Source organism: Esox lucius, chromosome 1 (genome assembly GCF_011004845.1).
Source record: "Esox lucius isolate fEsoLuc1 chromosome 1, fEsoLuc1.pri, whole genome shotgun sequence".
Classification (NCBI taxonomy): Eukaryota; Metazoa; Chordata; class Actinopteri; order Esociformes; family Esocidae; genus Esox; species Esox lucius.
This window is the reverse complement of record NC_047569.1, coordinates 39,284,190-39,310,957: the sequence shown is the minus strand read 5'-3', so window position 1 is coordinate 39,310,957 and position 26,768 is coordinate 39,284,190. Positions and strand designations below refer to the sequence as shown.

General features: G+C 47.1%; 2 protein-coding genes across 7 annotated transcripts; both read right to left on the bottom strand.

The window, feature by feature from the left end:
• Positions 1-555: 555 nt before the first annotated feature.
• Positions 556-5,602, bottom strand: si:ch211-151h10.2 (uncharacterized protein LOC567699 homolog). Its single transcript, XM_029120629.1, has 8 exons — positions 5,578-5,602; positions 5,126-5,196; positions 4,902-5,028; positions 4,027-4,196; positions 2,426-2,609; positions 2,049-2,132; positions 1,867-1,968; positions 556-669 (listed from the first exon to the last, which is right to left on the bottom strand). The coding sequence occupies exons 3-8, from the start codon at positions 5,019-5,021 to the stop codon at positions 556-558; spliced, it is 774 nt and encodes a 257-aa protein (XP_028976462.1). The 5' UTR covers positions 5,022-5,028; positions 5,126-5,196; positions 5,578-5,602.
• A 3,728-nt stretch (positions 5,603-9,330) lies between these two features.
• On the bottom strand, positions 9,331-26,421 carry prdm10 (PR domain containing 10). 6 transcript variants are annotated; one of them, XM_034294161.1, is made up of 24 exons: positions 25,971-26,421; positions 24,474-24,657; positions 23,987-24,148; positions 23,826-23,885; positions 23,517-23,621; positions 21,180-21,360; positions 20,721-20,962; positions 20,155-20,355; positions 19,711-19,783; positions 19,320-19,437; positions 18,794-18,914; positions 18,378-18,671; positions 17,246-17,393; positions 16,759-16,952; positions 16,500-16,655; positions 16,116-16,295; positions 15,685-15,795; positions 15,293-15,493; positions 14,911-15,042; positions 14,424-14,573; positions 13,876-14,001; positions 13,115-13,274; positions 11,950-12,047; positions 9,331-11,376 (listed from the first exon to the last, which is right to left on the bottom strand). In XM_034294161.1, the coding sequence occupies exons 2-24, from the start codon at positions 24,543-24,545 to the stop codon at positions 11,200-11,202; spliced, it is 3,462 nt and encodes a 1,153-aa protein (XP_034150052.1). In that variant the 5' UTR covers positions 24,546-24,657; positions 25,971-26,421; the 3' UTR covers positions 9,331-11,199. The 6 variants fall into 6 exon arrangements, with proteins under 6 accessions (XP_034150052.1, XP_034150049.1, XP_034150056.1 ...); XM_034294158.1 differs by having other exon boundaries at positions 24,474-24,631; XM_034294165.1 differs by lacking the exon at positions 25,971-26,421 and adding an exon at positions 25,879-25,954 and having other exon boundaries at positions 24,474-24,631.
• Between the last annotated feature and the right edge of the window lie 347 nt (positions 26,422-26,768).

Genomic DNA, 26,768 nt, shown 5'->3' with positions numbered 1-26,768 from the left:
GAGAGCAGTACCTTAAGGTGAGGTCAATATCTCTAGATGAATTCAATTTCTCCAGGTGAGGTCAGTATCTCCAGGTGAAGTCAATATCTCCAGGTGAAGTCAGTATCTCCAGGTGAGGTCAGAATCTCCAGGTGAAGTCAGTATCTCCAGGTGAGGTCAGTATCTCCAGGTGAGGTCAGTATCTCCAGGTGAAGTCAGTATCTCCAGGTGAAGTCAGTATCTCCAGGTGAGGTCAGTATCTCCAGGTGAGGTCAGTATCTCCAGGTGAAGTCAGTATCTCCAGGTGAAGTCAGTATCTCCAGGTGAGGTCAGTATCTCCAGGTGAAGTCAGTATCTCCTGGTGAGGTCAGTATCTCCAGGTGAAGTCAGTATCTCCAGGTGAAATCAGTATCTCCTGGTGAGGTCAGTATCTCTAGGTGAAGTCAGTATCTCCAGGTGAAGTCAGTATCTCCAGGTGAAGTCAGTATCTCCTGGTGAGGTCAGTATCTCCAGGTGAAGTCAGTATCTCCAGGTGAAGTCAGTATCTCTTGGTGAGGTCAGTATCTCTAGGTGAAGTCAGTATCTCCAGGTGAAGTCAGTATCTCCAGGTGAAGTCAGTCCCTCCAGGTGAATCTGGAAGTTGGTCGTCTGCTGCTCCAGAGATTGGAACTTCCCCTGGACCTCATCAAACTTGGTGTAGAGAGACAGAGGGGGTAGAGAGACAGAGGGGGTAGAGAGACAGAGGGGGTAGCGAGACAGAGGGGGTAGAGAGACAGAGGGGGTAGAGAGACAGAGGGGGTAGAGAGACAGAGGGGTAGAGAGACAGAGGGGGTAGAGAGACAGAGGGGGTAGAGAGACAGAGGGGGTAAAGAGATAGAGGGGGTTTAGAGAGACAGAGGGGGTAGAGAGAGATTAAATGGATTGAACAAAGGTCCTGAGCGATTCAGAGTTTTTCCAGAATCACTGAGTAAACCGTACCTCAGTAATTCCCCAGAAGGGACATAGAAACTTTGAATCCCAGGTTTAAAGGATGTACATGACAACCAATTATGTCTGATCAGGATATTACTGTTTTTCTCAAATGCTTTGGCTCAATTATAAAATGAGAATAACTTTTTTCAAAATAGTTCCAAATCTCTGAACAATAAGTTTCTTGTTCACACCAGATTCGAATTTCTTATTCATTTAAGCAAATTGCATGCGTTTTGTGCAAAAGAGTTCAATTGTCTATGATAGGCACAATACCTACTGTACATGCACATGGTTTACTGATCAAAACTGATGATTTGATTCTCAATGAAATTGTCATACTATTCACAACTTCTAAACATTCTTTCATCGTGTGAGCCATCACATGTAAAGTTATCCAAATCTGTACATTTATATTCCATAAATAAATACGGTGCATCACAAGGGAAAACATCAGATATGAAAGTTGACGAAAATCTCTGTCCAGACCAACAAGAGCGACAAGATATCCACCAAGAAGATGGGAACTTGTAAAAACCCAGCTAGACAAAACTGACATTCTTGTGTAGTACAGTAAGCAGTGTGTCAACAAAAAAGCAGAACAAAACAGAAATGTGCATAGCAAACGTCTGCCACAGTGAGACAACATCCAAACATTTTGACCTGGATGGCTCACACGATGATACAAAACATTTCATTTTGGTGGCATTAGCCAATTTACTGACACAATAACTATATTTCGAAGCACAAATTAAATGTTCTGGGTGAGGTATTACATTTCACAGACATGCCATAGCGTTGTGATGTCCCATGAAGTTGGGACAATTGTTCTTACAGTTTAGAGAATGTTAAAACTGTTTAAGAAAATGAGCCAAAGTGATGGAGAATAATTTTTGTTTAAGGCGGAGCGGAACAGACCTGCTCCATGTTGGACTGCAGCAGTAGTTCAGTCCAAACGGACTCTATGGAGAGACTGGTACTGACACTGCGGCTTAGAGAAAAGTGAGCCCTCGACAAGTCCTAGCGGAGAGAGCACAGGGGTCAGAGGTCAGTAGCTGTTGGTCATGACAACACACCATCCATCCTTTGACTTAATCTACCTGTATGATGGCCGCGCTGTCAATGAGGAGCATCTGACAACGCTTGAGCCTGCTCCGACACACTCCTATTTCTGTACACACACACTGTAACACACACACACACACATACACGATTAGACACACTCCAAGCTCTGTACACACACTGCAACACACACACATAAATAGATACACTCCTAGCTCTGTACACACACTGTAACACACATGATTAGATCAAGTCCTTGCCCTGTACACACGCAGTGTAACACACACATAATAAGAAACACTCCTAGCTGTGTACACACATGCTGTCATACACACACACGATTAGATACACTCCTAGCTCTGTACATACACACACTTCAAAAAACACACTTACTGACAGACACACAGACACTGACCTGTATGTCTCTGTGGACAGTGTGGAGTTCTCCACGAGTGTTGGTCCCCAGGGGCTTGGTGATGGTCACCCTGACATGGAGCTCCTCTAGCAGGGACCACAGCTGCTCCAGATGCCCCTCAGTCTCCCTCACACTCCCCCCAAATTGGTGCTGAACCTCCTGCAGAGCACACAACCTCTCTGTCCTGAGAGGAGAGGGGAGGAGAGGAGGGTGCAGAGATGATTGAAGTGAAATGATGCGTGGATGTGAAAGTAAGGATGTGTAGGGGTGGATGTGAGAGGTGTTTAGTAGAGGATGTGTAGGGGTGGAGGTGAGAGGTGTTTAGGAGAGGATGTGTAGGGCTGGAGGTGAGAGGTGTTAGGAGAGGATGTGTAGGGGTGGAGGTGAGAGGTGTTTAGGAGAGGATGTGTAGGGGTGGAGGTGAGAGGTGTTTAGGAGAGGATGTGTAGGGGTGGATGTGAGAGGTGTTAGGAGAGGATGTGTAGGGGTGGTGGTGAGAGGTGTTTAGGAGAGGATGTGTAGGGGTGGTGGTGAGAGATGTTTAGGAGAGGATGTGTAGGGGTGGAGGTGAGAGGTGTTTAGGAGAGGATGTGTAGGGGTGGATGTGAGAGGTGTTTAGGAGAGGATGTGTAGGGGTGGAGGTGAGAGGTGTTTAGGAGAGGATGTGTAGGGGTGGAGGTGAGAGGTGTTTAGGAGAGGATGTGTAGGGGTGGAGGTGAGAGGTGTTAGGAGAGGATGTGTAGGGGTGGAGGTGAGAGGTGTTTAGGAGAGGATGTGTAGGGGTGGAGGTGAGAGATGTTTAGGAGAGGATGTGTAGGGGTGGAGGTGAGAGGTGTTTAGGAGAGGATGTGTAGGGGTGGAGGTGAGAGGTGTTTAGGAGAGGATGTGTAGGGGTGGATGTGAGAGGTTTTTAGGAGAGGATGTGTAGGGGTGGAGGTGAGAGGTGTTTAGGAGAGGATGTGTAGGGGTGGAGGTGAGAGATGTTTAGGAGAGGATGTGTAGGGGTGGAGGTGAGAGGTGTTTAGGAGAGGATGTGTAGGGGTGGAGGTGAGAGGTGTTTAGGAGAGGATGTGTAGGGGTGGAGGTGAGAGATGTTTAGGAGAGGATGTGTAGGGGTGGAGGTGAGAGGTGTTTAGGAGAGGATGTGTAGGGGTGGAGGTGAGAGGTGTTTAGGAGAGGATGTGTAGGGGTGGATGTGAGAGGTGTTTAGTAGAGGATGTGTAGGGGTGGAGGTAAGAGGTGTTTAGGAGAGGATGTGTAGGGGTGGAGGTGAGAGATGTTTAGGAGAGGATGTGTAGGGGTGGAGGTGAGAGGTGTTAGGGGAGGGTGAGTAGGGGTGGAGATGGGAGGTGTTAGGAGAGGAGAGATGGTTTTGGTATAGGAGGTGTAGGGGAGAAGATGTGAGGGGGTGTTTAAAGAGGGTAGGAGGTGTTAGGAGAGGAGTTTATAGGAGAGGAGAAAAGAGCTGTGAAAGCCTGTATCAGGAAATGAGTCAAAAGAAAGTGGCTTGTATTCCTGTAAAGCCACAGGTTTTTAATTCAAATCATTTCATACATGGTTAGGAAACACCACTGTACTCATGAAAGGCAGTGACCCCTGACCTCTGTTTCAGGTAGTAGGTGATGTGCTTCACTCTAAGGGTCTGGGAGAGGTTAGAGTCGGTCTGCTGAGTGGCTGGGTGGCGTCTTCTCCACAGACAGATGGCTACACCTTCCCTACGAGACTTCGTCTCCGACTGAACATCTGTCTTCTGGAGAACCTCACACACTGACTGGAGAAAAAAAGACAGATAGAGAGATGCAGTAAAGTCCTTTATATTGACATTTATATTGAAGATGTGAGGTCAGAGATTCCTGTACTAGAGATGCAAATGGCAGTAAAGTCATTTATATTGACATTTACATTGAAGATGTGGTGAGGTCAGAGTTTCCTGTCCTGTGCAAAATGATAGGGCCACCTCACAAAAATCTGATGGTGATTATTTCAGTCTAGGGTCACATAAATCAGATACTTTCCTCAAAAGTTTCCCAGAAAACCTCAGATGGACGATAGCTATAATCAGGGGGGAATAAATACTTAATACAGAACCATAATTTAATCGTTTGTATCAATTCAAATATTCTTGAAAAAAATAAAAAGGTTCTTAGAGGATCTTGTTTTTAGGGGACCCCCTTCCCCTTAATAGAGAAAAATGTCAAAGGTTATTTTAAAGTGGGGTTTTCCAAAACCTGAGTAAATGTGCAGGTGTGCTACTTTCTTTTTTTAACATATATCGTTTTTATCTCCAGGTGACTGTAGCCTGTCAATCAAGGTCTGGATGTAGGTTGGGCTGACTGACCTGTAGCCTGTCAATCAAGGTCTGGATGTGGGGTGGGCTGACTGACCTGTAGCCTGTCTATCAGGGCCTGGATGTAGGTTGGGCTGACTGACCTGTAGCCTGTCAATCAAGGTCTGGATGTGGGGTGGGCTGACTGACCTGTAGCCTGTCAATCAAGGTCTGGATGTGGGGAGGAGTGGGATCAACCATGGGCTCCATGAGCACACAGAGAATCAGGCTTTCTGTCAGGACCTGGACAATGGCTCTTCCACTCTCCATGGCTGGACTGAAAACACATCAGGAACAACTATTACACACCACTGGCAACAACAGAAAATATTCACAAAAAAATGAAAAGAAATAACAGGGCTGGGTGGTCTTACCTTGAACATAGTCCTCTGGAGCACCTTGGTACCTTAACCACCTCATCCACTGTCTCCTGACATAGCGCCTCCTGCAGACAAAACACACACACAAACACACATACTATCACAAATCAAAAATCTAATACAAAAATAAAATACTATGAAATGTATTGATTTAAAAAAACAGTAGAAGTAGTCGCAGAGATTAATCTGCTCTGTTCACTGATTGGGGCATTAGGATGTGATCCCTGCATGGGGCATTAGGTGTGTTCCCTGCATGGGGCATTAGGTGTGTTCCCTGCATGGGGCATTAGGATGTGATCCCTGCATGGGGCATTAGGATGTGATCCCTGCATGGGGCATTAGGTGTGTTCCCTGCATGGGGCATTAGGTGTGTTCCCTGCATGGGGCATTAGGTGTGTTCCCTGCATGGGGCGTTAGGTGGAACTAGTGTTCCATTGGGGACTCACACGCGTGTGCCTGCGCTGGAGGCAGTAGGACCGTAGCGTGAGGAGGCAGACACCCAGCCCCAGGGACACCACACCAGCCAGCAACAGCCTGGACCACACCTGAGCCAGGCACAGCGACGGGTACATTGGCGCCTCCTTCTGGCTAAAACACCACAATACACAAACCGCAGCAACACTGGGCCAGCCTTGACATGGGGACAGGCCTAGAGTGGGGGGGGGGTGGGGGTGGGGGTGGAGAGAAGGAGGGCAGAACAGAGAGGCAAGGTCAGGGTCAGAGGTCAGGGGTCAGGGTTAGAGGGATCTAAATAACACAGTATGTACCTATTTATACAACATTTCCACAAGTTTTTATCCATTTGAAATGTTTTCGTGTAGCATTTGACAATAGAGCATAACATTTCCTTTTGTGTACTTGTCAAATAGTCCATCCAGTCGATGACGCTGAACATGAATTGATATTAGAACAGAATAGATTTGCGATTGACACTGCTAATGTAACATGTAGTTAAGTGATGACTCTGTGACAGATGTGTAGTTAAGTGATGACTCTGTGACAGATGTGTAGTTAAGTGATGAATATGTGACAGATGTGTAGTTAAGTGATGAATATGTGACAGATGTGTAGTAACGTGATGACTCTGTGACAGATGTGTAGTTAAGTGATGAATATGTGACCTTGTCTAATGGAGCTAGAAACCAAGATCTAAGCACTGCACCAAGACATCTGTCTCCATATCTCGTCAGACCTATTTAAGAGTTATCCATCAAAGTCCTCTCTGCTCCTCCCAAAATCTAAATGTAATTCCTTGCTCTGTTTTAACCCTACAACAAAACCTGCAGCCACACATAATTAATGCAGTCCAAAACAGGTCAGAGAGACAAACAGACAGACAGATAAATAAATAAATATGCAGGCGGTACTTTACTCAGCATTACTGACCGACTGTCCTCACTGTTTTCTTTTGTCTCATCTCCTTCTATTTTATTGTCCATTAATCTGTCCTTCCCCGAAATCCATCTTGGAATTCCAGGTCCGGGGAAAACTGGGATCACTTTAACCCTGATGCACATTCTCTCAGTCCCACATCGGGTTGTGTTCTGTGAAAGTGAGCTGAACAGGTGAAGCGAGTCAGACTAGTCTGGTGGTTAATGTTTCTCCTGTTAATGTTTCAGTCTGTTTCAGGAATGCGGTTAAACATGTTGTGTGTAATCCTGTCAAAAAAAACGGACAAAAAACCCAACAGGTCGGGAAACACATACGATTTCATCTTTAAATCGGGAAGTGACACGAGAGCAGCTCACTGGTTTCCACTGGAAATGAGAAAGCAGAAAGATTAAAATAGAGAAATGTATAGAAAGAAAAATGTTCAGGAATTCAACATAAGTCACTGGCTTCCAGTAACAATATAACTGCGGCACCCTTCCTTCAGGCTCAAACCCGAGAAGCTCCCGTTTTGCCACAAAACTCCCATCCAGAATAACAGTCACATCTATATATAGTGAGATGGGACAACCACACAACCCAGTGAGATGTTGTGAGGATGTAGGATTTGAGCCTGAAGAAAGGGAGCCACGGAGTGTTTAGAGAAGAAAAGTGGCATGAGGCATTAGGAGAGTGTGTGGAGGAGCAGGTTGGAGACCTTTGGATGGTTGAAGACCAGGAGGGAGCATTCTGGTTTCATTAGTGGGGGTTAAACTTCTGAAGCCGGTAGCCCAGCCAACAACGAGACAATTTATATCTCTGATGGAAAATGACTGAACCAAGACCTGTGCAGTCTCCTTTGAGAGGTCAAGGACTCACTGTTGTAGAGCAGGGGTTTTCAAATTTTAGCGCTGGAGTATTCAAATCTTTACTGGTCCACCTCATCATTGAGGTCACCCACATGGTGTCCCAAGTCTAAATCAGCCCCTGATAAGAGGGTTGGAATAAAGACGTGGAGAGGAATGTGGCTCCGAGGTCCAGATTTGAGTACCCATGATGTAGAGCATGAACCGGCACGAGTCACCCTTTAATGTAGGGATCATCAACTCTTACCCTACGAGGGCCGGAGCCTGCTGGTTTTCTGTTCTACCTCATCATCAATTGGACCCTGGTGTCTCAGGTCTAAACACATCCCTGATTTGAGGGTTGCAATGAAAACATGGAGTGGAAGTGACTTGGAGAGCCAGAGTTGATAACCCCCGCTTTAATGTCTGAGAACAACAGGTTGCTGACCAGGATCCCCCCAAGGTTCAGTTAGTGTTGTCAACTGTCATTTTAATTCACACTTGTTTTATTAACTAAAAGTGGACCATGAGGGGCATCATTCAAGACAAGCATGTCCCAAAATTAACACGTCATCAAGCCCATCGCCACTCCATGGAAGTTCCGCTCAGAGTTTTGTCAGCAACAAGGACTGGAGTGCCCTCCGAGCAAGTGTTTAGGGGGACAGGGGTTGGATTAGGACGCACTAATTTATTCACAGCCATCATCCCAGAACCACTCAACCAACCTTCATCCCACTCCACGTCCCCCCTACTGTAGCATCACGTGATCTATCACTTAGAGCACTACTTTGGATCTACTGGTAGTGCACTACTTTGGATCTACTGGTAGTGCACTACTTTGGATCTACTGGTAGTCCACTACTTTGGATCTACTGGTAGTGCACTACTTTGGATCTGCTGGTAGTCCACTACTTTGGATCTACTGGTAGTGCACTAAATAGGAGCCATTGGGGACAACACTTCTCTGACCATCTCCAACCATTAGCCAGGTGGGTTCAATACTGCCGGCTCCTAAATCAAAGAAACAGAAACCCCTCAACATTGATGTACGGCTGCCTGAAGTGCCCATTACTTTAATGACATGAATATGGAAAAATAAAATAACTACATTGCCATACAGTAGCTGATTCTGATTGACATTGCTTATTTTTGTATAAGGAAATTATATATATATATATGCATGTATATATATGTATACACACACACACGCACGCACGCAGCTGAAATGAATTAAGGGAACACAAGCATCACAGTGTAACACCAAGACAGTTCAATTTCAGGGATTTCAATCTGTCCAGTTAGGAATCATAAACGACTGTGAATCAATGTCACCTGTTTTGGTGGAAATGGAAGTGACTACAGGGGCACTGGAGAGGCGACAGTACAACCCCCAAAAAGAGAATGGTTTTGCAGATGGTGGCCATTCAGGTTGCACAGGTAGTCCAACCCCTCCAGGATGGCACATCCACATGTGCCATCGCTATGAAGGTTTGTTGTGTCTTCCAGTAGTCTCAAGAGCATGGAGGAAATACCAGGAGACGGGCCGTTACATGAGGAGAGCTGGACAGGGCCATAGAAGGTCAACAACCCAGCAGCAGGACCAGTATCTGCTCCTTTGTGCAAGGAGGAACAAGAAGAGCACTGCCAGAGCCCCACAAAATGACCTCCAGCAAGCTACTGGTGTGCATTTTTCTGACCAAAAAGTCAGAAACTGACTCCATGAGGGTGGCATGAGGGCCAGATGTCCTCTAGTGGGACCTGTACTCACAGCCCAGCACCGTGCACCTCGAATGGCATTCGCCAGAGAACACCAGAACTGGCATATCTGCCATTTGCCCTGTGTGTGCGCCCGCTACCTGAACATTGCCTTTGGTGCAGAACAATATATCATAAAGGTATTCTGATCATGTAAATATTTTTCTCAAACATGCATCTATACAGAGCTACAGCTTGCAACAAAGACACGAATGACAGCCAGGCCACATCCCAGATATAAAAGGATTTAATTCTTCAACAAACAGAATTTACAGACATCACTTCACCAGTAACATAAGGGGTCCTCACTGTACACAAAGACACACAACACTTCTCTTCCATATTACAGCAATCATTTTACAAGTAGAGAAGTAAACAGAATATTCTCTGCAATATTACAGCCATATCTTACATTGTACAAGACAGTCCACCTATCAGCTCATCTGGTGCTGCTGCATATAAATAACGAAATGATGACAGAAATAACCTTTTCCTTCCTGGGGTTGAAATGTCATGAGAAACAGCACCCCCTTCTGGTCAACAGACAGGGTTACAGCACTGGAGAGACGTAGCAGTGGTCAGGGGCGGGCACACTGCTAAACACAGAAAAAAGTTCTGCATTGAAAAGGGGAAAACAAAGATTTCCAGGCGCATTCATTCTACTAAATAAATTGTTATGCTGTGAAACATTTTGTCAGACAGAACAAAAAACAGTGAAGTGATCAACCTGAATTATGTCTGGTAGTAAATCTAAAAAGTCAGTTTTTTTTGGTCAAACGTTTTAATTGTCATAATGAATACACTTCAGGCACTCCAGTGTCTGTTGAAGTGAACAGGGCCCAGTCTGTGTGGATCACTTCAGGTACTCCAGTGTGAACAGGGCCCAGTCTTTATGGATCACTTCAGGTACTCCAGTGTGAACGGGGCCCAGTCTGTGTGGATCACTTCAGGTACTCCTGTGTGAACGGGGCCCAGTCTGTGTGGATCTGGCAGCCTGGGTTCAGGTTCTCTCTATAAACATTTACAAATTAAACTGACTTAATGTTATTAATATGTTCAGTTCTGATTGGTTCTTCAGGTTCTAAAGGAGAATCGGATTACAGATCAGGGAGTGATGGGAAAAAACCCTGATGTGTTGAGGTGGGGTGATACCAGGGGTGTGTTGAGGAGGGGTGATACCAGTGTTGTGTTGAGGTGGGGTGATACCAGGGGTGTGTTGAGGAGGGGTGATACCAGTGTTGTGTTGAGGTGGGGTGATACCAGGGGTTAATGGGTTAGCAGTACACCAGTCTCTCACTACCTGCCCCCATCTGACTTACAGACTGTCTAAAGAGACCTTCACAAAGGTACGTTGAAAAGACATCCTGTGTTTTCCTGTTCATCTTTTGTTCATATGTAGCAGATACCTGTTCTCATACTTTTGTTGACTTCCAAAAAAATACATATTTTTTTCTGGTCTCGAATGACCTATTTTGTTTTGTCTTCTAGATAACTCTGGCAGCTAGTCCAGTTCATCAGGCTCAGCTTGTTCAGTGCCACCAACTCTGCTGAAAACGAATACGTTCTCAACAGACATCCAACAATTGTGCTGTTCTAAACCATGTTACTCAGACGCAGGGACCGGATCTTATCGTGTCTGAGGGAGAGCCGGATCAGGGCGCATGCAAGCAGGTCTGGGACCTGTCTTCAGATCTCTCAAGGTAGTTCAACTCTGTACAGCTGTTCCTAGAACAGTCGTTAGGTTTTTGGGAATATGCTGAGCCTCGTGTAGGTCAGACCCAAAGATACGTCCCTCTCCAGGTCAGAGGTCATCAGGTCTTAGTGAGGTGTGCTTCACCGATCTCCACAGGCAGGGATTAGGGCTGTGAGGGGTTAAGTTAGATTGTATAACAGCGGTTCCCAGATTTTCCTAGGTCAGAGGTCGGGACCTGTTTATTCTGAGCTCACGAGCACGGGTGAGGCGTGCTGTTCCTGGACCAGTCCACAGGGGCGGGACACAAAGACAGACAGTACAACAGCTGCTCCCAGGGGTCAGAGGTGAGGGTTAGCCCACGTTGACCTCTGCACCAGTTGGTGCCGGTCCTGTTCTCAGGTCGGGGGTCAGGGTTTGGAGATGTGCACCTCGCTGGTGCCGGTACTGTTGGTGGTGGTGGTGATGATGTACTGGGTGGACGTCTGAGAGTCCAGGTGGTCCGGGTGGGTCTGGGCTGAGCTCTGGGGAATGCTGGCCCCCTTGGAGTCCAACTCAGCCTGGCCCTCTGAAATCACATAGTGGGTCTGGAACAAAGTTACGACAGGTTAGAACACAAGTCCAGGCACGCACGCCCACACGCCCACACGCCCACACGCCCACACGCCCACACGCCCACACGCCCACACGCCCACACTCCGTTCAGCTGGAGGACGACTGAATAGTTTGTCAACACAGCAGCACAGGTCACCGTGGGGGGGGGGGGCTATATAAAAGCACACTCGCTGGGAAAACCACACAGTTCACTGACAAAGCCTTCATTTACAAAGACGCAGGCCTCCTTTCAACCAAGTCCTAAGTCCATTTACTTAACAACAGGCACATCTCAATAGGGGGTCCAAGTATGGTCTGACCACACACCAGTGGGGGGGGGGGGGCGCTTCCTGTTCTGTAATGAATTGTTCCCGCGAACAAAGGACAAGGGTGATGACATCAGAGAAAACGCTTCAAAAACATCTCCTTTCACAGTCAACTCCAGAGCAGTATATGCAGTTGTCTTGAAAAACAAAGTGTTGTTTCACTTTCAACAGTAAAATGGGGAGTAAAAACAAGCAGTTATGACTTTAAAAAAAAGAGAACTAGTTTGTAGATGAACTCACCGTCTTCACCCCACCACTGTTGATTCCAGCGACGGGGGTGCCAGCCTCAGCAATCACATACTGAGCATGGGGGAGTGCCATCATCTGGATCTCTGAGGCTGTAGACCAGGGATGGGGGGGGTGTGGGGGGGTGACAAGGATGAAAGGGGCAGAGGACAGAAGGAGAGGAAGAGATGAGTAGAGGAAGGATGAGATCAAGAGAAGATATTGAGGAGGACAAGGAGTGGTAATTATGTCATCAATTAGCTAACTTGGCTTTGGTGCCTGAATGCCGTCATGAGGTCTGAACTCTCAGATGAACGTGAAGTTGTTAAAGGGAAACACCACGAATCTACCAACAAACAACCTGACGACACTCTGATTCCAATAAAGGGACGGTCTATAATAACCCAGGCCCAGCCCGACTCACGGTAGCCTCTGTAAAAGGGACGGTCTGTAATAACCCAGGCCCAGCCCGACTCACAGTAGCCTCTGTAAAAGGGACGGTCTATAATAACCCAGGCCCAGCCCGACTCACAGTAGCCTCTGTAAAAGGGACGGTCTATAATAACCCAGGCCCAGCCCGACTCACAGTAGCCTCTGTAAAAGGGACGGTCTATAATAACCCAGGCCCAACCCGACTCACAGTAGCCTCTGTAAAAGGGACGGTCTATAATAACCCAGGCCCAGCCCGACTCACGGTAGCCTCTGTAAAAGGGACGGTCTATAATAACCCAGGCCCAGCCCGACTCACGGTAGCCTCTGTAAAAGGGACGGTCTATAATAACCCAGGCCCAGCCCGACTCACGGTAGCCTCTGTAAAAGGGACGGTCTATAATAACCCAGGCCCAGCCCGACTCACGGTAGCCTCTGTAAAAGGGACGGTCTATAATAACCCAGGCCCAGCCCGACTCACGGTAGCCTCTGTAAAAGGGACGGTCTATAATAACCCAGGCCCAGCCCGACTCACGGTAGCCTCTGTAAAAGGGACGGTCTATAATAACCCAGGCCCAGCCCGACTCACGGTAGCCTCTGTAAAAGGGACGGTCTATAATAACCCAGGCCCAGCCCGACTCACGGTAGCCTCTGTAAAAGGGACGGTCTATAATAACCCAGGCCCAACCCGACTCACGGTAGCCTCTGTAAAAGGGACGGTCTATAATAACCCAGGCCCAGCCCGACTCACGGTAGCCTCTGTAGTTCCAGTTGCCAGGTATGTAGGCGTGCTGCACGGAGCCCTGCTGATTGGACGTCTGGAGGGCTTGGCTCTGGGCCAGGGTCACGGGGGTCAGCTGGGCAGGGCTTAACTCCTGGGTTGCCTGGGAGGAGGGGCTTAGAGGCTGACCCTGCAGGAAGGCCAGAGAATGATTGGTTGGTGGATTAATGGGTTCATTGCAAATGGCTGGCAGTGTATGGTAAAGGTTTGGATTCAATTTCACCCTACTGCCATTTCACCCTACTGCCATTTCAGACTACTCTATCCTGGGTTTTTGAACCTGTAAATGTTTCATCCTAGACCTTAATCCTTACCTACCTGGAGTGAATGTATAAACTTAAGGGTTTCAGGGTTTCAACTATGTTTCTGAAAACATGGTACACACAGGACAGATCACTCAGGTACACACAATAACATCTCAGTTCACCAACAGTCTTTCACAGGTTGACTGGAGTGTTTTTACGATGCTTAAGTTCCAGGATTGTTTCCTCAACTCTGTTACAACCAGCATTATAGATTACCTGTGTAATCTGTCCTGTGTGTAATAAGGTGTGTGTGTGTGTGTGTGTGTGTGTGTGTGTACCTGTGTAATCTGTCCTGTGTGTAATAAGGTGTGTGTGTGTGTGTGTGTGTGTGTGTACCTGTGTAATCTGTCCTGTGTGTAATAAGGTGTGTGTGTGTGTACCTGTGTAATCTGTCCTGTGTGTAATAAGGTGTGTGTGTGTGTGTACCTGTGTAATCTGTCCCGTCTCTGACACCTGGATGTGTTGCACCTGGATGGCGTGTTGGCTGTAACCATGGGTGTCGTGGAGCTGGGAGACGTCCAGGGTGGAGTGCTGGGAGTGAGGGGACCCCGCCTGATGGAGGAAGATGGCCACAGTTCAAGCCTTCACCATGGTTTAGGGGTTCTTACTGGCTGTACTTCACCATGGTTTAGGGGGTTTTACCGGCTGTACTTCACCATGGTTTAGGGGGTTTTACCGGCTGTACTTCACCATGGTTTAGGGGGTTTTACTGGCTGTACTTCACCATGGTTTAGGGGGTTTTACCGGCTGTACTTCACCATGGTTTAGGGGGTTTTACCGGCTGTACTTCACCATGGTTTAGGGGGTTTTACCGGCTGTACTTCACCATGGTTTAGGGGGTTTTACCGGCTGTACTTCACCATGGTTTAGGGGGTTTTACCGGCTGTACTTCACCATGGTTGGGGTCTAGGTTTATTTTTTTTTTATTGGCTGTACTTCACCAAGGTTTAGAGTCTAGGGTTAGGGGTTCTTACCGGCTGTACTTGGACCACCTGCAGCTGTATGTGTTGAGGCTGATTGATGCCTCCTCCTGATTGGCTGACAGGTATATACTGGATCCTCTGGTAGTCGGTGGTCAGGGTATGGGACAGCTCCGTCATGGCCTGGGTCAACAGGTCTGTGGTCTGGGGAGAAACAAGGCAAGTGGCGTTTACTGGTTAATTCAGTAATTAACTGGTTGATGAACTGACTTTTTGATTTATATACAAAGAAAAACAACCAATCACTGAATCAGTTAATCAACAAAACGACTGATTAACTGATCACGTAATTGGCTGTTTTTTTAGATAATTTATTAACTGAGTCACTAATTAGTTCATTTATTAACTGACCAAGTGAATTGACCAGTCTGTCTGACAGACTGCCATAGTGACTGGTTGTTTTGAGCGACAGACTGACTAAGCTGACTTGAGATGTCAACTCAGTAGTTTCCCATGTATATCTGTGTGTGTAGGTCCTTACCACAACAGTTTCAGAGGTGGTGCCATCAGCAGGAGTGGAGCTGATTACGGCAGTGGCGAGAGGAGCCTGAATGGTGTTGGCTAGCTGGGCGTATTCAGGGTGTTTCTTACGGATGTGCTGAACCATTTTAGTCTGGGGGCACAGAGACAGACAGGCAGACAGAGAATGGAGAAAGGAATAAAAAGACAAAGAAAGAAGAGGAAGAAGAGATGACACACAAAGATGACAAGATTAAGTCCCTGAGAAAAACTTCAATGAATTGACTTAGAAGACCTCCCCAAAAACACCCAACCAGGATGTCACTTCTTGTATACGCCCCGCCCCATAGCTAGTCGTCAGGGACACAAGGCTTTGGTTCCGACCCGACGCCCTGTTATAGTACCTTGCTGCTGTACTGCTTGGCACAGTGTGGGCAGCAGACGGGCGCCGTGGCGATGGTGCCCGTCAACTGAGTGTGTGTGGACAGCATGGGGTCGGGTTCCCCCGGGACAGCAGGGCGGAGCTTCCTGATGCTGGGGGGTAACTCCGCCCCCGGGTGGTTCTTCAGAATGTGGGCCTTCCTCTTGCTGGCACTCTTGTATACCTGGGGGGGGATACATTAGTCTGTCTGTGGTTGGCATGGAGACGTGCAGCTTAGAGGCTGTTAGTGTGTAAGTGGAACAGGGAACACCGTCTGGTTTATATAATTAGCATGGCTTAGGGCACAGTGCAGACAGACAGGCAGACAGATGGGCAGGTGGGCAGACAGACGGGAAGACAGGCAGACAGTTGTACCTTGTCACAGTACTGGCAGAAGTAGTCTCTGTTGGGTTTGATGATGGGCAGCGTGAGCTCCGGAACCTCCTCTATTCGCATCTCAGGGTGGCGCTTAGACAGGTGATTTACCTGGGGACAGCGGGAACAGGGTCAGCACGCACACACGCGCCTTCTCACACGCACACGCTCCCTCTCACACGCACACGCTGAGCATCGCCACTCACCAGCATCCCTCTCCGTCTGAAGCCCATCATACACACGCGCCCTCTCACACGCACACGCTGAGCATCGCCACTCACCAGCATCCCTCTCCGTCTGAAGCCCATCATACACACGCGCCCTCTCACACGCACACGCTGAGCATCGCCACTCACCAGCATCCCTCTCCGTCTGAAGCCCATCATACACACGCGCCCTCTCACACGCACACGCTGAGCATCGCCACTCACCAGCATCCCTCTCCGTCTGAAGCCCATCATACACATGCGGCATTTGAAAACGAAGCTCTCGAAGTCTGTGGTGGGGACCTTCTGCTTCAGGACCTTGGTGCGATGGATCCGGTCGGCCTTCTTAGCCTCACGCTCGGGGTTGTGCATCCGCTGCATGTGTTCCCTCAGCTTGTCCTTACGCTGGGGAGGAGAGAGGCAAGGGGGGAGGACAGAGGAGGCGAGGGGTGAGGACAGAGGAGGGAGGAGGCGAGGGGTGAGAGAAAGAGGAGAGTGTGTGGATGTCTACAGTGTGGATTCTACTCCGAAGGGCCTTGAGTGTCCCCAGGTCAGGAGGAGCCTGTGGCCCGTGGTGATGACCCCCCCCCGTCCCCCGTCCCCCCTCACCTTGAACTGCTTTCCACAGGTGGAGCAGAGGAAGTCTTTGCGGTCGCTGTGTCTCAACATGTGGAGCCGCAACTTGTCGGGCCGGCAGAAGGCCTTGTCACAGTCGGAACACTGGAAGATCTTCTCAGAGTGGAAGCTGCGCACATGTTTCTTCACCTGGCGGAGTGACGAGATGGGAGTCGGACGTTAACGTCTTCGCGGGGGGGGGGGGGCTGTCCAGCCGATCGCCAACCGTCTGTGTGTGAGTGCCATCACTAACCTGCTTGAAGTCGGTGAAGATCTTCTTGCAGGAGGGGCATGAGAAGCAGCCATCCACAGCATGGACGCCCACGTGCTCCTTCAGGAGGTCCAGACGGTCGAAGGTGCTGGTGCAGAACAGGCAGGAGTAGGCCCGGTGTTCGGAGTGGAGTAGGAGGTGATCCTCCAGGGCCCCGTGGGACAGGAAGCCCTTATCTTAGCAGGGGAAATGAAAAGACACCACAAGACTCCACATTGAAACGTCAAGCAACGATGAACCTCGGAAAGAATGGGACTTCTCCACTGGATCGGGGAGCAGGAAGTAGAGGCTACAGGACAGAGGGTTTAAAACAGGAAGTAGAGGCTACAGGACAGAGGGTTTAAAACAGGAAGTAGAGGCTACAGGACAGAGGGTTTAAAACAGGAAGTAGAGGCTACAGGACAGAGGGTTTAAAACAGGAAGTAGAGGCTACAGGACAGAGGGTTTAAAACAGGAAGTAGTCGCTTACTGCAGTGGTTGCAGGAGAGATAGGCATCGCGGCCGTGGACCCTCAGGTGGATCTCCAGCTTGTCTTTGTCCCGGAAGGCCTTGCCACAGTGGGTGCATTTAAAGGGCCGGAATGACTTCCTGATGAACAGATGCTGCAGAGCAGCGTTCTGGAAGGGGACAGGTTAAGCATTGTATAATGGACCACTGAGAACTAGACTTGGTATTCTAGCTCTGGACCAGATGAAATACATGGAACGGCAGGAGAACCCCGAGCAGCATTTAAGAACCACTGATCTGAGGTCGATCCAGTGGGCTCCCAGGGACACCGGTCCCAAAACGAACAAGACTGTGAACTAAACAACATGCCTGTCCAGGGCTCAAAGTTAACATGCTTTAGTGGGTTTGAAACCTACTGGCCCCAAAAAGATTTTACTGTCCCTCCTTCCAAAAGTTGTAATTTATCAGTGTTACAAACCAAATACTTTTGTTACTTAACAAGTTTAATCCTTTATGAAATGCATTCCTGATATATAAAACTTAAAAATAAATCTCACTTTTCTAATTATAAAAATGTATTAAAAGATAACAGTCAACAAAACATTTGTTTTGTTGACGCCCAGCCCGTCTTAGTTAGGTATGTGGTGGTTATAAGTCGTGCGATCCCCCAATGGACATTCCATCAAAGTGGAAACGGGTACATTCTTTTTTGCACTGAGGTAAAAATGAGTGCTTTCGTTTGAGCTCCTAGATATCCTTCACTGCCTTCTTCACTTGAGTGACTCGCACACGTTTTCAAATGTTTTATTGAAAAACCACACCAGACACCCACGCCTCACTGTGAAAGGAGCTGCAAGGTGGTTATGGGAGTCACTGACAGATTACCAAACAACGGGAGGATGTCGGGTTTATAATGCCTTGATTATTATTTTTGCAGTGGCCCAAGCAGGACGCTGACTTGCTAGTTTAATTAGTCTCGACTTGACTTTTTACTGGCCCAGGGCCATCGTTATTGTCCAGCCCTGTTGTCTGTCGGTCTATAGACCTAACTAAGGTAGCCATTGTCTATCGGTGTAGACCTTGCTAACATACCCCAACATCTGTTTTTATGTAGACCTTAAAACTGCCCGGAGATTCCCTCACTCTCCTCTTACCCGTATCCTCTTGGCTCTGCGCATGTCCTGGGGGGTGAGGTTGAGGTGTGGGTCTGCCGGGGGGACAGGGCTACTCTGGGACCCGTCCTCTTTGTTTGTGGGCAAGGGGGTGTCGGTTGTCAGGGGTGGGATGTCTGCCTCGGGGGTAGGCGTGTCCCCTCCAGGGGGGTCAAGCTGCCCCTCAGTCGCCAACCCTGCCCCTTCCTCCGCCTCCAGCTCCACCACCTTGAGACCGTTGGCGGCCCCGTCAGCCCTCTCCTCGTACGGCAGCTTCACGGCCAATCCCAGCGGCTCCTGTAGGTCAGACGGACAGGCTCATTAGGACTGAGGCTTGGAGGTGGGCTCGAAGGGAGCCCTGCGCCCGACATGGTGGTGCATCTCGGAGACCAGGGCCTGAGCCAGAGAGGAGGTCCTACCGGTGTCTTGTCCAGTGGCGTGTCGACTGGGGGGTCCAGGCGGATGAACTTGGGGGGGCGACCGGGCCTCCTGCCTGTCCCGAACCTCTTCCTGCCACGCCCCCGAGCACGCCCCTTTGGTCTGCAGAGACAGGATTAAATAAATCAAGGTGCCATTTCATTAGATGTACATCTCTATCTTTGGTAATGTTTTACATATAGTTGGACACGGGAATCAAACTCATTCTCAGTGTCACCTTGACATCTCATATAGACTCATTGAGTTGTTCTCAGTCTACTGTAACTTGGGACAACAGCCTTACTGTAGATGGACAAGGCTTTCTCAATGTGCACATGGAGGTAAGAAATAAACTACAACTTACTACATTACAGAAACATTTGCAATAAATAAAATGAATTTAATGTATATAATACTAGTAATTGTATTTTTTGTGTCCGCGCATCTGTGTGTGTGAGTGTGCGTGTGTGTGTTTGAGTGTGCGTATGTGTGTGTGTGAGTGTGTGTATGTCTGCCTGTGTGTGTTACCTGGTGACATATTCCAGCTTGTCATCATGCATATTGAGGTGCTGCTGTAGCTGTTCTGAACTCATGAAACGGCGGTTACACTCGTAGCAGGGCCAGTTCTTCTCCTGCTCACGAAGCACTGAAACACACCAGACGACGGCGTATGAAGGAGACTGACAATCACAGCGTGAAGACGTTGCTTTTAAAGGGAAGTTACATTTGCCAAGTTCAGTTTCTTCGTGTTGCTTAACCGTAATCGTTTCTTGAGGAAAATTGTTAATCACAACCACCGAGACAACTGACAATTTTCTACACAACAAAACTTAAGGGAATCAAGTACAAGAATGTGAATGTTAGAAATAAAGGAACATGTAAACTGTAGTCAAACATGGAATGAAGCACAGCGTATCACCTTTCCGCTCCTCCTCCGTGACGTCGTGGACTTTCTGACTGACAAACTCGGCGTAGGAAGCAGCGTACCACACCTGGGGAGAAGGAGGAACACGGTCAAGACAGTCCTGTCCCGGGAAGAAGACCACCATGTGTCTTCAATGGCCACGGTCAAGACAGTCCTGTCCCTGGGAGAAGACCACCATGTGTCTTCAATGGCCACGGTCAAGACAGTCCTTCCCAATTGGGAGAGTAAATATATTGATTGCAGATTGACTCATCTACAAATCACCTTCAACAGGGTAGTTTCGAATCGCGGGTCGTGGTAAACCATTTATTTCTAAATAAACCCTGCATATACCTTAAATGCTTTCTTCCACAAAAGGGGTCAAATAAAAAACAAATTAATTAATTATGGTTTATTAATTAGTCTGTCTCGTTTAGTCAGTATTCCTCCAATACTTGCCTTGAGTTCTTGCTTGGGCTGGATGTTCTTGATGGTTGTGTAAAAGATCTCAGAACCGTACTGGTAAGCTACCAGGTTCTGTTCCAGGTGGTTCTGAGCGGGCCTAACAAACATCATCCAATTACAGCTGTCCTCGTCAGAGAGGTCCAGCCACATGTCGTCGGACTTCTCCACGTCCTTGTCGGCATCCAGCATGCACAGCTGTGGAGAGGGCGAGCGAGGGAGACAGCGGGAGAGAGGAAGAGAAAGACATGTTAGAGAGAGATCTGTGTTTTTCTTCATGGTCCTTTGAGCTGGATCGATCACTGTCACTACGGCCAACAGGAAGACCCAGCAGGGAAACATATTCCCAGGTTTAACAGAGATACTTTTTGCAATAATTAGGGAATCGGGATATCTGCCAAGTTACCATAAGACAGGATAAACATGCAGTCAGGAAAAACTGGTCTTGATTATTATTTTCCCGAAGGGAAACTGATGAAGCAATGAGGACTACAGATTACAGCTTCACCTGTTGACACTACAGCTGGTAGAGGCTGATTTGGGAAACAGAGAAGTTCACTCGCCTTCAGGTGAATATAGTGGTCCTGTAACTCCGTCTGTCTGACCAGGGGTCCTTCCACAGGGCCAAATTGGGTCCTCTTGGGAATCCGTCTCTTGGAGAAAACCCCCCCCAGGAAGCGGTCTATGTAAAGAACAAGAGGAAGACTGGCTCGAGCCCGGGAGACCACAGGGCGATTGGGGATTGGGTGGAGGGCACCGTGCTTCTCACACACAGAGGGGTTGGAGAAATTACACTCCTCACACCCTGAGAGAAAGGAGACAGACAGAAGAGAGAGGGAGAGACAGAGAGAGAGGGGGAGACAGGAGAGAGGGGGAGACAGAGAGAGAGGGGGAGACAGGAGAGGTACACAGAGACACAAAAAAAGAACCAGAACAGAGAGAGACTATTGAATATTTCTTTGTTTTGATGCACATATCTTGGAGTCAGTGAAATCAGGCCACAGCCGTTACAAGACTCTCACAGAGGTTGTGTGGTGTGAAGGACTGTGGCGGCCCAGGCTCCCAGTCATCTAGGTCAGAGTCGTCTTCGTCATCATCATCCTCCTCGTCAGAATCATCAGTGGAAGTGGCCCCTAGCGGACTGGAGGAGGGGTCAACCATTCCTGCCAAAGATGGGGGGGGGCCTGACACAGGCAGCTGACCCTGGAGACACAAAGAATTACCCTTTAAAGAGCCATGACAGGTGGCAGGGTCTGGACCTGTTCACTGCATCTGTCTACCAGGACCACTGCATTTCAATATAACCAGGATCACTGCATTACAGTCTACCAAGACCACTGCATTAGAGTCTACCTGGAACACTGAATTACAGTCTAACTGCCTGGAACACTGCATTACAGTCTACCAAGACCACTGCATTACTCTACCTGGACCACTGTAATAAGGTTAAACCAGGACCACTGCATCACAGTCTACCAAGACCACTGCATACAGCATTACATTTCGATAGGATCTGAGCATTATTTACATTTTTGTAATAGAATTTTTTGTATCTACATACATGTTCAAACTGTTTGAGTATACTGTTATTCAAAAAAAAATGCTAATATGAGAATCTAGATTCAAAGTGCTTATTAGCCCCGGAATAGCTTTAAATTGGGTGAGGAAAGCTGATGTTATGCTGTGATGTTTCTGACTGCACTAGTCTCCTAGGCAACAGTGACTATGGCCCTCATATTCTACTCCTGTCTTCAATGCCAGGTCCACCCTTTTAAACAGTGTCTTCAGGATGTATTCAGGTCCCTTCACTTCCTCCACATTTTGTTGCGACTGAATTCATAACTGCTTCAAATAAAATGACCATCAATCTATACACAATATCCCATAACGGCAAACACGGTTTTAAAATGACTGCCCATTTACTGAAAATTAAAGAACTGAAATATCTCATGTACTGAAGCATTCAGACCCTTTGTCATGACACGCCAAATTGAGCTCAGATGCATCCTGCGTCCTTGGATCATATTTGAGATTTGTCTTTCAAACTTGATGTCCACCTAGGGCAAATGTAAATGTATTGGATATGATTTAGAAATGCACACATCACTCTATATAAGGTCCCACAATTCACAGTGCATGTCCGAACAAAAACCAAGACATGACATGCAAGGAACCTCCAAGACCTCCAAGATCCACAAAAAAACAAACTGCTATTCTAAAAGAGCTTCAGAGTTTCTCTGAAGAGATGGCAGAACCTGCCAAAAGGACAACCATCTCTGCAGCACTCCATCAGTCGGGCCATTTTGGTAGCGAATAGAAGTAAGCCTCTTCTGTGTAAAAAGCATATGACATGGTGCCTGAAGTTTGGAGTTCCTGACTCTCAGATCATGAGGAAAAGGTTTATTCCATCTGATGTGACCAAAATGTTACTATTAAGTCTGAAGACGCTATGTCTGACGAAAACAAGGTAGCGCTCATCACATGGCTAATACCATCCCTATGGTGATGCACGGTGGCGTCAGCATCATGCTATGGGGATGCTTTTTAGCAGCAGGAACTGGGAGACTGGTCAGGATTGATGGAAAAGTGTTTGGAGGAGACCTTGAAGAAAAATTCAGATCACACAGGACCTCAAACTAAAGCGAGGATTAATCTATCAGCACAACAACAACCCGAAGGAGACAGCCAAGACAACACTGGACTGGCTACGTTACAAGTCTGTGTATGTCCTCTGGTGGCCCAGCCAAAGCAGGGACTTGAACACCACTGAACATCTGTGGGGTGACCTGAAGATCACAGTTCACCAACACTTCCCATCCAGTCTGAAAGGGCTTGAGAGGATCTGCATAGAAAAATGGGAGAAACTGCCCAAATCTAGGTGGGCAAAGCTGGTAGAGCCAATACCCAAGGAAGACTCAAGTTGTGATTGCTGCCTAAAGAGCTTCCACAAAGTACTGAGTAAAGGGACTGAAAACTTATGTACATGAGAGAAAAGTTGTCAATAGCTGTCATTTTTCAAGAAACTGGCACAAATGTCAAAAAACATGTTTTTGCTTTACTATGATGCCTATCCTGTGTAAATAATATGGCAAAACAACAATGTCACAAATTATAAAGTCTATAACATAGCAACATGTTGATAAAGTGAAATAGTCTGAATACTTTGTTTTAACTGCCACTAAACGACCCACTTGTGAAGACGAACCCCTTAAAATGAACTGGTTTTCTCCATCTGGCTAGCTAATATTTTGTATTATTCAAGAAGATAAAGCAGCGACATAGAACGTTGTGTCATATTACACACAGAGGCGTTGAACCGAAGGATTTGAACGTTCTAAGAGGCAACTCTAAGTGCTCACCTCGGTCACCGGCTCCATCAGACCTTGGGGGGCCTCAGCAACGTTGCTAAGGACATGGAGGTTGGTCGCATTCATGTTCTGGCCACTGGGCAGCAACACTGTCACCTGGGGGGAGGGAGGATGAATAACACACAACATTTTGCCTACTCAAGAGTTTTGCCTAACCTGATGAGGAAACCTCAGGGGCCCTTTATCAACATTAAGCAGTTATTTATTTTTTTCCTGGTCAAGTTATATGAGCCGTAATACAATTACACTTTGCAATTAAATTCTCTTTTGTTCTAACAAAAATTGGCAAATGGACCTTACCTGCTGTGTAGTACCATCCTGTTGGATGTAGGCCACCTGTGGCTGGTCCGAAAACACACCCTGAGAAAAAAAATATAAACCTCAATACAACGAGTTACCGCAGAACAGCGGAGTGTCATTTTTCTTCACAAACTGAAACAGGAAAAGGCGCGGTGTCTGACCGTGGCCCCGTCCGCCGGGTGGATATACACCAGCGTGTGCTCCGCCGACTCCACGGCGGCATAGGGGTTACCGTGGGGGGCGTACACCACCTGTTGTTGACCCCTGTCCTGCTGGTCTCCACTGTAAACCACCTGGGTCACCGCGCCCCCCTCAAAATGCACCTGCGGCACACAACGACCAGGGTGGTTCGTGATTTGAAAAGAAACGTCCCCTGAATGGACCTTCCTAACAATACAGGGACCTGAGCATTGGGATTAAGATGAGGTACAGATCGAGGATCAGTTTCACCTAAGTACAGATTTAGCATAAGTCACCCATAAGTACTGATATAGGATCAGTCTTCTTTGGCTACAGATCCAGGCTCCACTTGTTCTAAGTAGAGGTCCAAAATCAGTTCAGGGAAAAATACAACTCTGACCCAAGATCAGCTTCTAAGGTCCAATAAATTCTACGACAACACAAGTGACTACAGAAAGAGCATAAGACCTGAGTGCCGTTTCCTGATTCGCTGTTCCCTGCCTGGTTCCACACAGGAGATGATTCCTGCTTGGTCTCCATGGCTGCGGCTGGAACCCCTTACCCGGCGGGTCACCTGATCACCCTGACCACACCTCACGCTGCTGTTTGCCTCTCCAGGACGAACACTGGTGATCACATGACAACCACAGCACTGGGAGTTAGGAGACAAACATTGAAGTTGTCAAACGTTTTGTCAAGCAGAACCCAACTGGGAGGAGCCTTAATGAATTTTGTCCATGATATTCTGTCAACAGAAACATTTCGTTTGGTGGAATGAAGAGCTGTTAACCACCTCAGCTGAAAAAAAGCAAAACCCTGTGACGAAGTGACTTGACATTCACGTGGGATATATTCACACATTTCTGATGGGGAAATTACATTGTTCATTCAAGACGTGCAAAACGCCTGAAAGCAAATATACTGTACCTGTACATTACTTTATGGTGTGTGTTGATTAGCAACATTATATCTAATGATTTCATTTTCAGAAATGCATTCAGAGCACCAATTGTCGTTCAGACATTGCGTACTGAGCTTTCAGATTGTGCTGTTTGCGGCTTCATGAATACGCCACTGACAGTGTACGGGCAATGCAGGCAACATACGTTAGTCTAGATGTGCAAGAATTCATCAGTCACCTATGTTTGCAGAGCATAAGACCGTGACATGTATGTTTTGAAATAATTATATTGCTTCGTAGCTCACTAGCAACCATTCAATTGACAGGGCAAGCTAACCAAAATAAACCAGCATGCAGTGGTTTCTCGCAAAGAGCGGTCAAACTAATCACTGTATGGGGGTACGAGAGAAACGCAGCCGAATATGCATCGGTGAACGCGCGAGGGAAATGGAGTCAAATCTACACCAGTTCGACTCGATAACGCGCAATGTCTAACATTGTGTCGTTTTCGTGGCTTTTAACACAAAACGGCCATATTGTGTATATTCTGCGAATCCCCCCCTGCTTTTAGCCTTCAAGTCGTCAGTTCCAACCGGACCATACCACAAAAATCTGCGCTAAAGAAACCCGGGCATTTGCGGCGACGCGGCACCCGCATTAGCACATTTAAAGCCAATGTATGGCGGACCTTGGAAATGTACCTGGCAAATTGGATACATAACAAAATTAATGATTTGATGTACTTGCAAAACGGTCTGTAATTTATCCGGTCCCCAAATATTTGGGCTAGACCCACCCGTCCCCCCTTCTAGTTGAGCCTAGCCTGAAGCCGCCGGAGAACAAGGAAGAAGAGGCTCCATTTTGGGTGGGACTAAACAACAACAGCCACATTTGAAGCGACCCAACTAAAATATGTATATTTCTATCGATAGAAATGAGTAACCCAGTAACGACATTTTGATTGATACTTACAAGGAGGTAATCGAGAAATTAAACTTTTGGAATAAGGCAGAAATTCTCCCGAGTTTTGATATTTTTAACGAAAACGTTCAAGTTGTTCTTACCTCAGAATGGTAGCTGCAGAGATGGCTGCATTGCATATATTACCATATTCTTCCTGGCAACTCACTGAGGCCTGTGTGGCGATTGGTGGGATGTTATTGAGTGGTAAAATAAAAGCAATTCCTTTTTATGAACACATTTTATTTTCATGATATTAATGTAAAAATGCAATTTTGAGAAACACACGGTATACGAGGCCTTGGTGGTTAGTAGATTTCTCGCCTCATGCTTATTTAATGCTAACAGGGACCAATAAATTAATTCCACCGGCCAGCTTTCGACCAATGAAAGAAATAATACAAATGAAAGCTGCCCAATAACAATAAAGCATTGTCCTACCCGTTTTAGACATTTTTTATAAACCGAGTGATCAGAGATGCACTAACGTGCATATAGAGTATGTTTGCACCCATGTAAAAAAGTATTTCCGATGTGATGATGGCTACAAAGTGGTTAATCTGGACAATTGCATTTAGCGTTACAAATGACGGGGTTTTTTTGGAGTTGGAAAACACGTGGATTACTTGAAGTTATACAATTATTGTACAACCAAGTCAATGGTTACTAGATGTAAAAGTGGTTATTGGTATGTATTTGTCAATATGATGAATGATTTATAACAATTAAGGCAAAACACAGGGTGATGTAAATCTGTTTATTTGTCTCGTCAGTAAATTGTTCAGATTTATTTATTTAAATGTTTTTGTACTGGATAGTCCCTATAGGTGAAATGTGATGTAGGGGTGGTTCATCTTTTGGGATAGGGTCTATTGTTATCTGTCTTGTTTACGTTCTTATAA

Coding starts and splice junctions, on each gene's coding strand:
- prdm10 (XM_034294161.1), bottom strand. CDS start 24,545: ATGGAGACCAAGCAGGAATCATCTCCTGTGTGGAACCAGGCAGGGAAC. Junction 16,296..16,499: donor CCTGTGGAAAGCAGTTCAAG/GTGAGGGGGGAC, acceptor TCTCCTCCCCAG/CGTAAGGACAAGCTGAGGGA. Junction 11,377..11,949: donor ACAGTGGTGGGGTGAAGACG/GTGAGTTCATCT, acceptor ACTTTGTTCCAG/ACCCACTATGTGATTTCAGA.
- si:ch211-151h10.2 (XM_029120629.1), bottom strand. CDS start 5,021: ATGGAGAGTGGAAGAGCCATTGTCCAGGTCCTGACAGAAAGCCTGATT. Junction 2,610..4,026: donor ACCTACTACCTGAAACAGAG/GTCAGGGGTCAC, acceptor CTCTCCTCTCAG/GACAGAGAGGTTGTGTGCTC. Junction 1,969..2,048: donor ACAGCGCGGCCATCATACAG/GTAGATTAAGTC, acceptor TCTCTCCGCTAG/GACTTGTCGAGGGCTCACTT.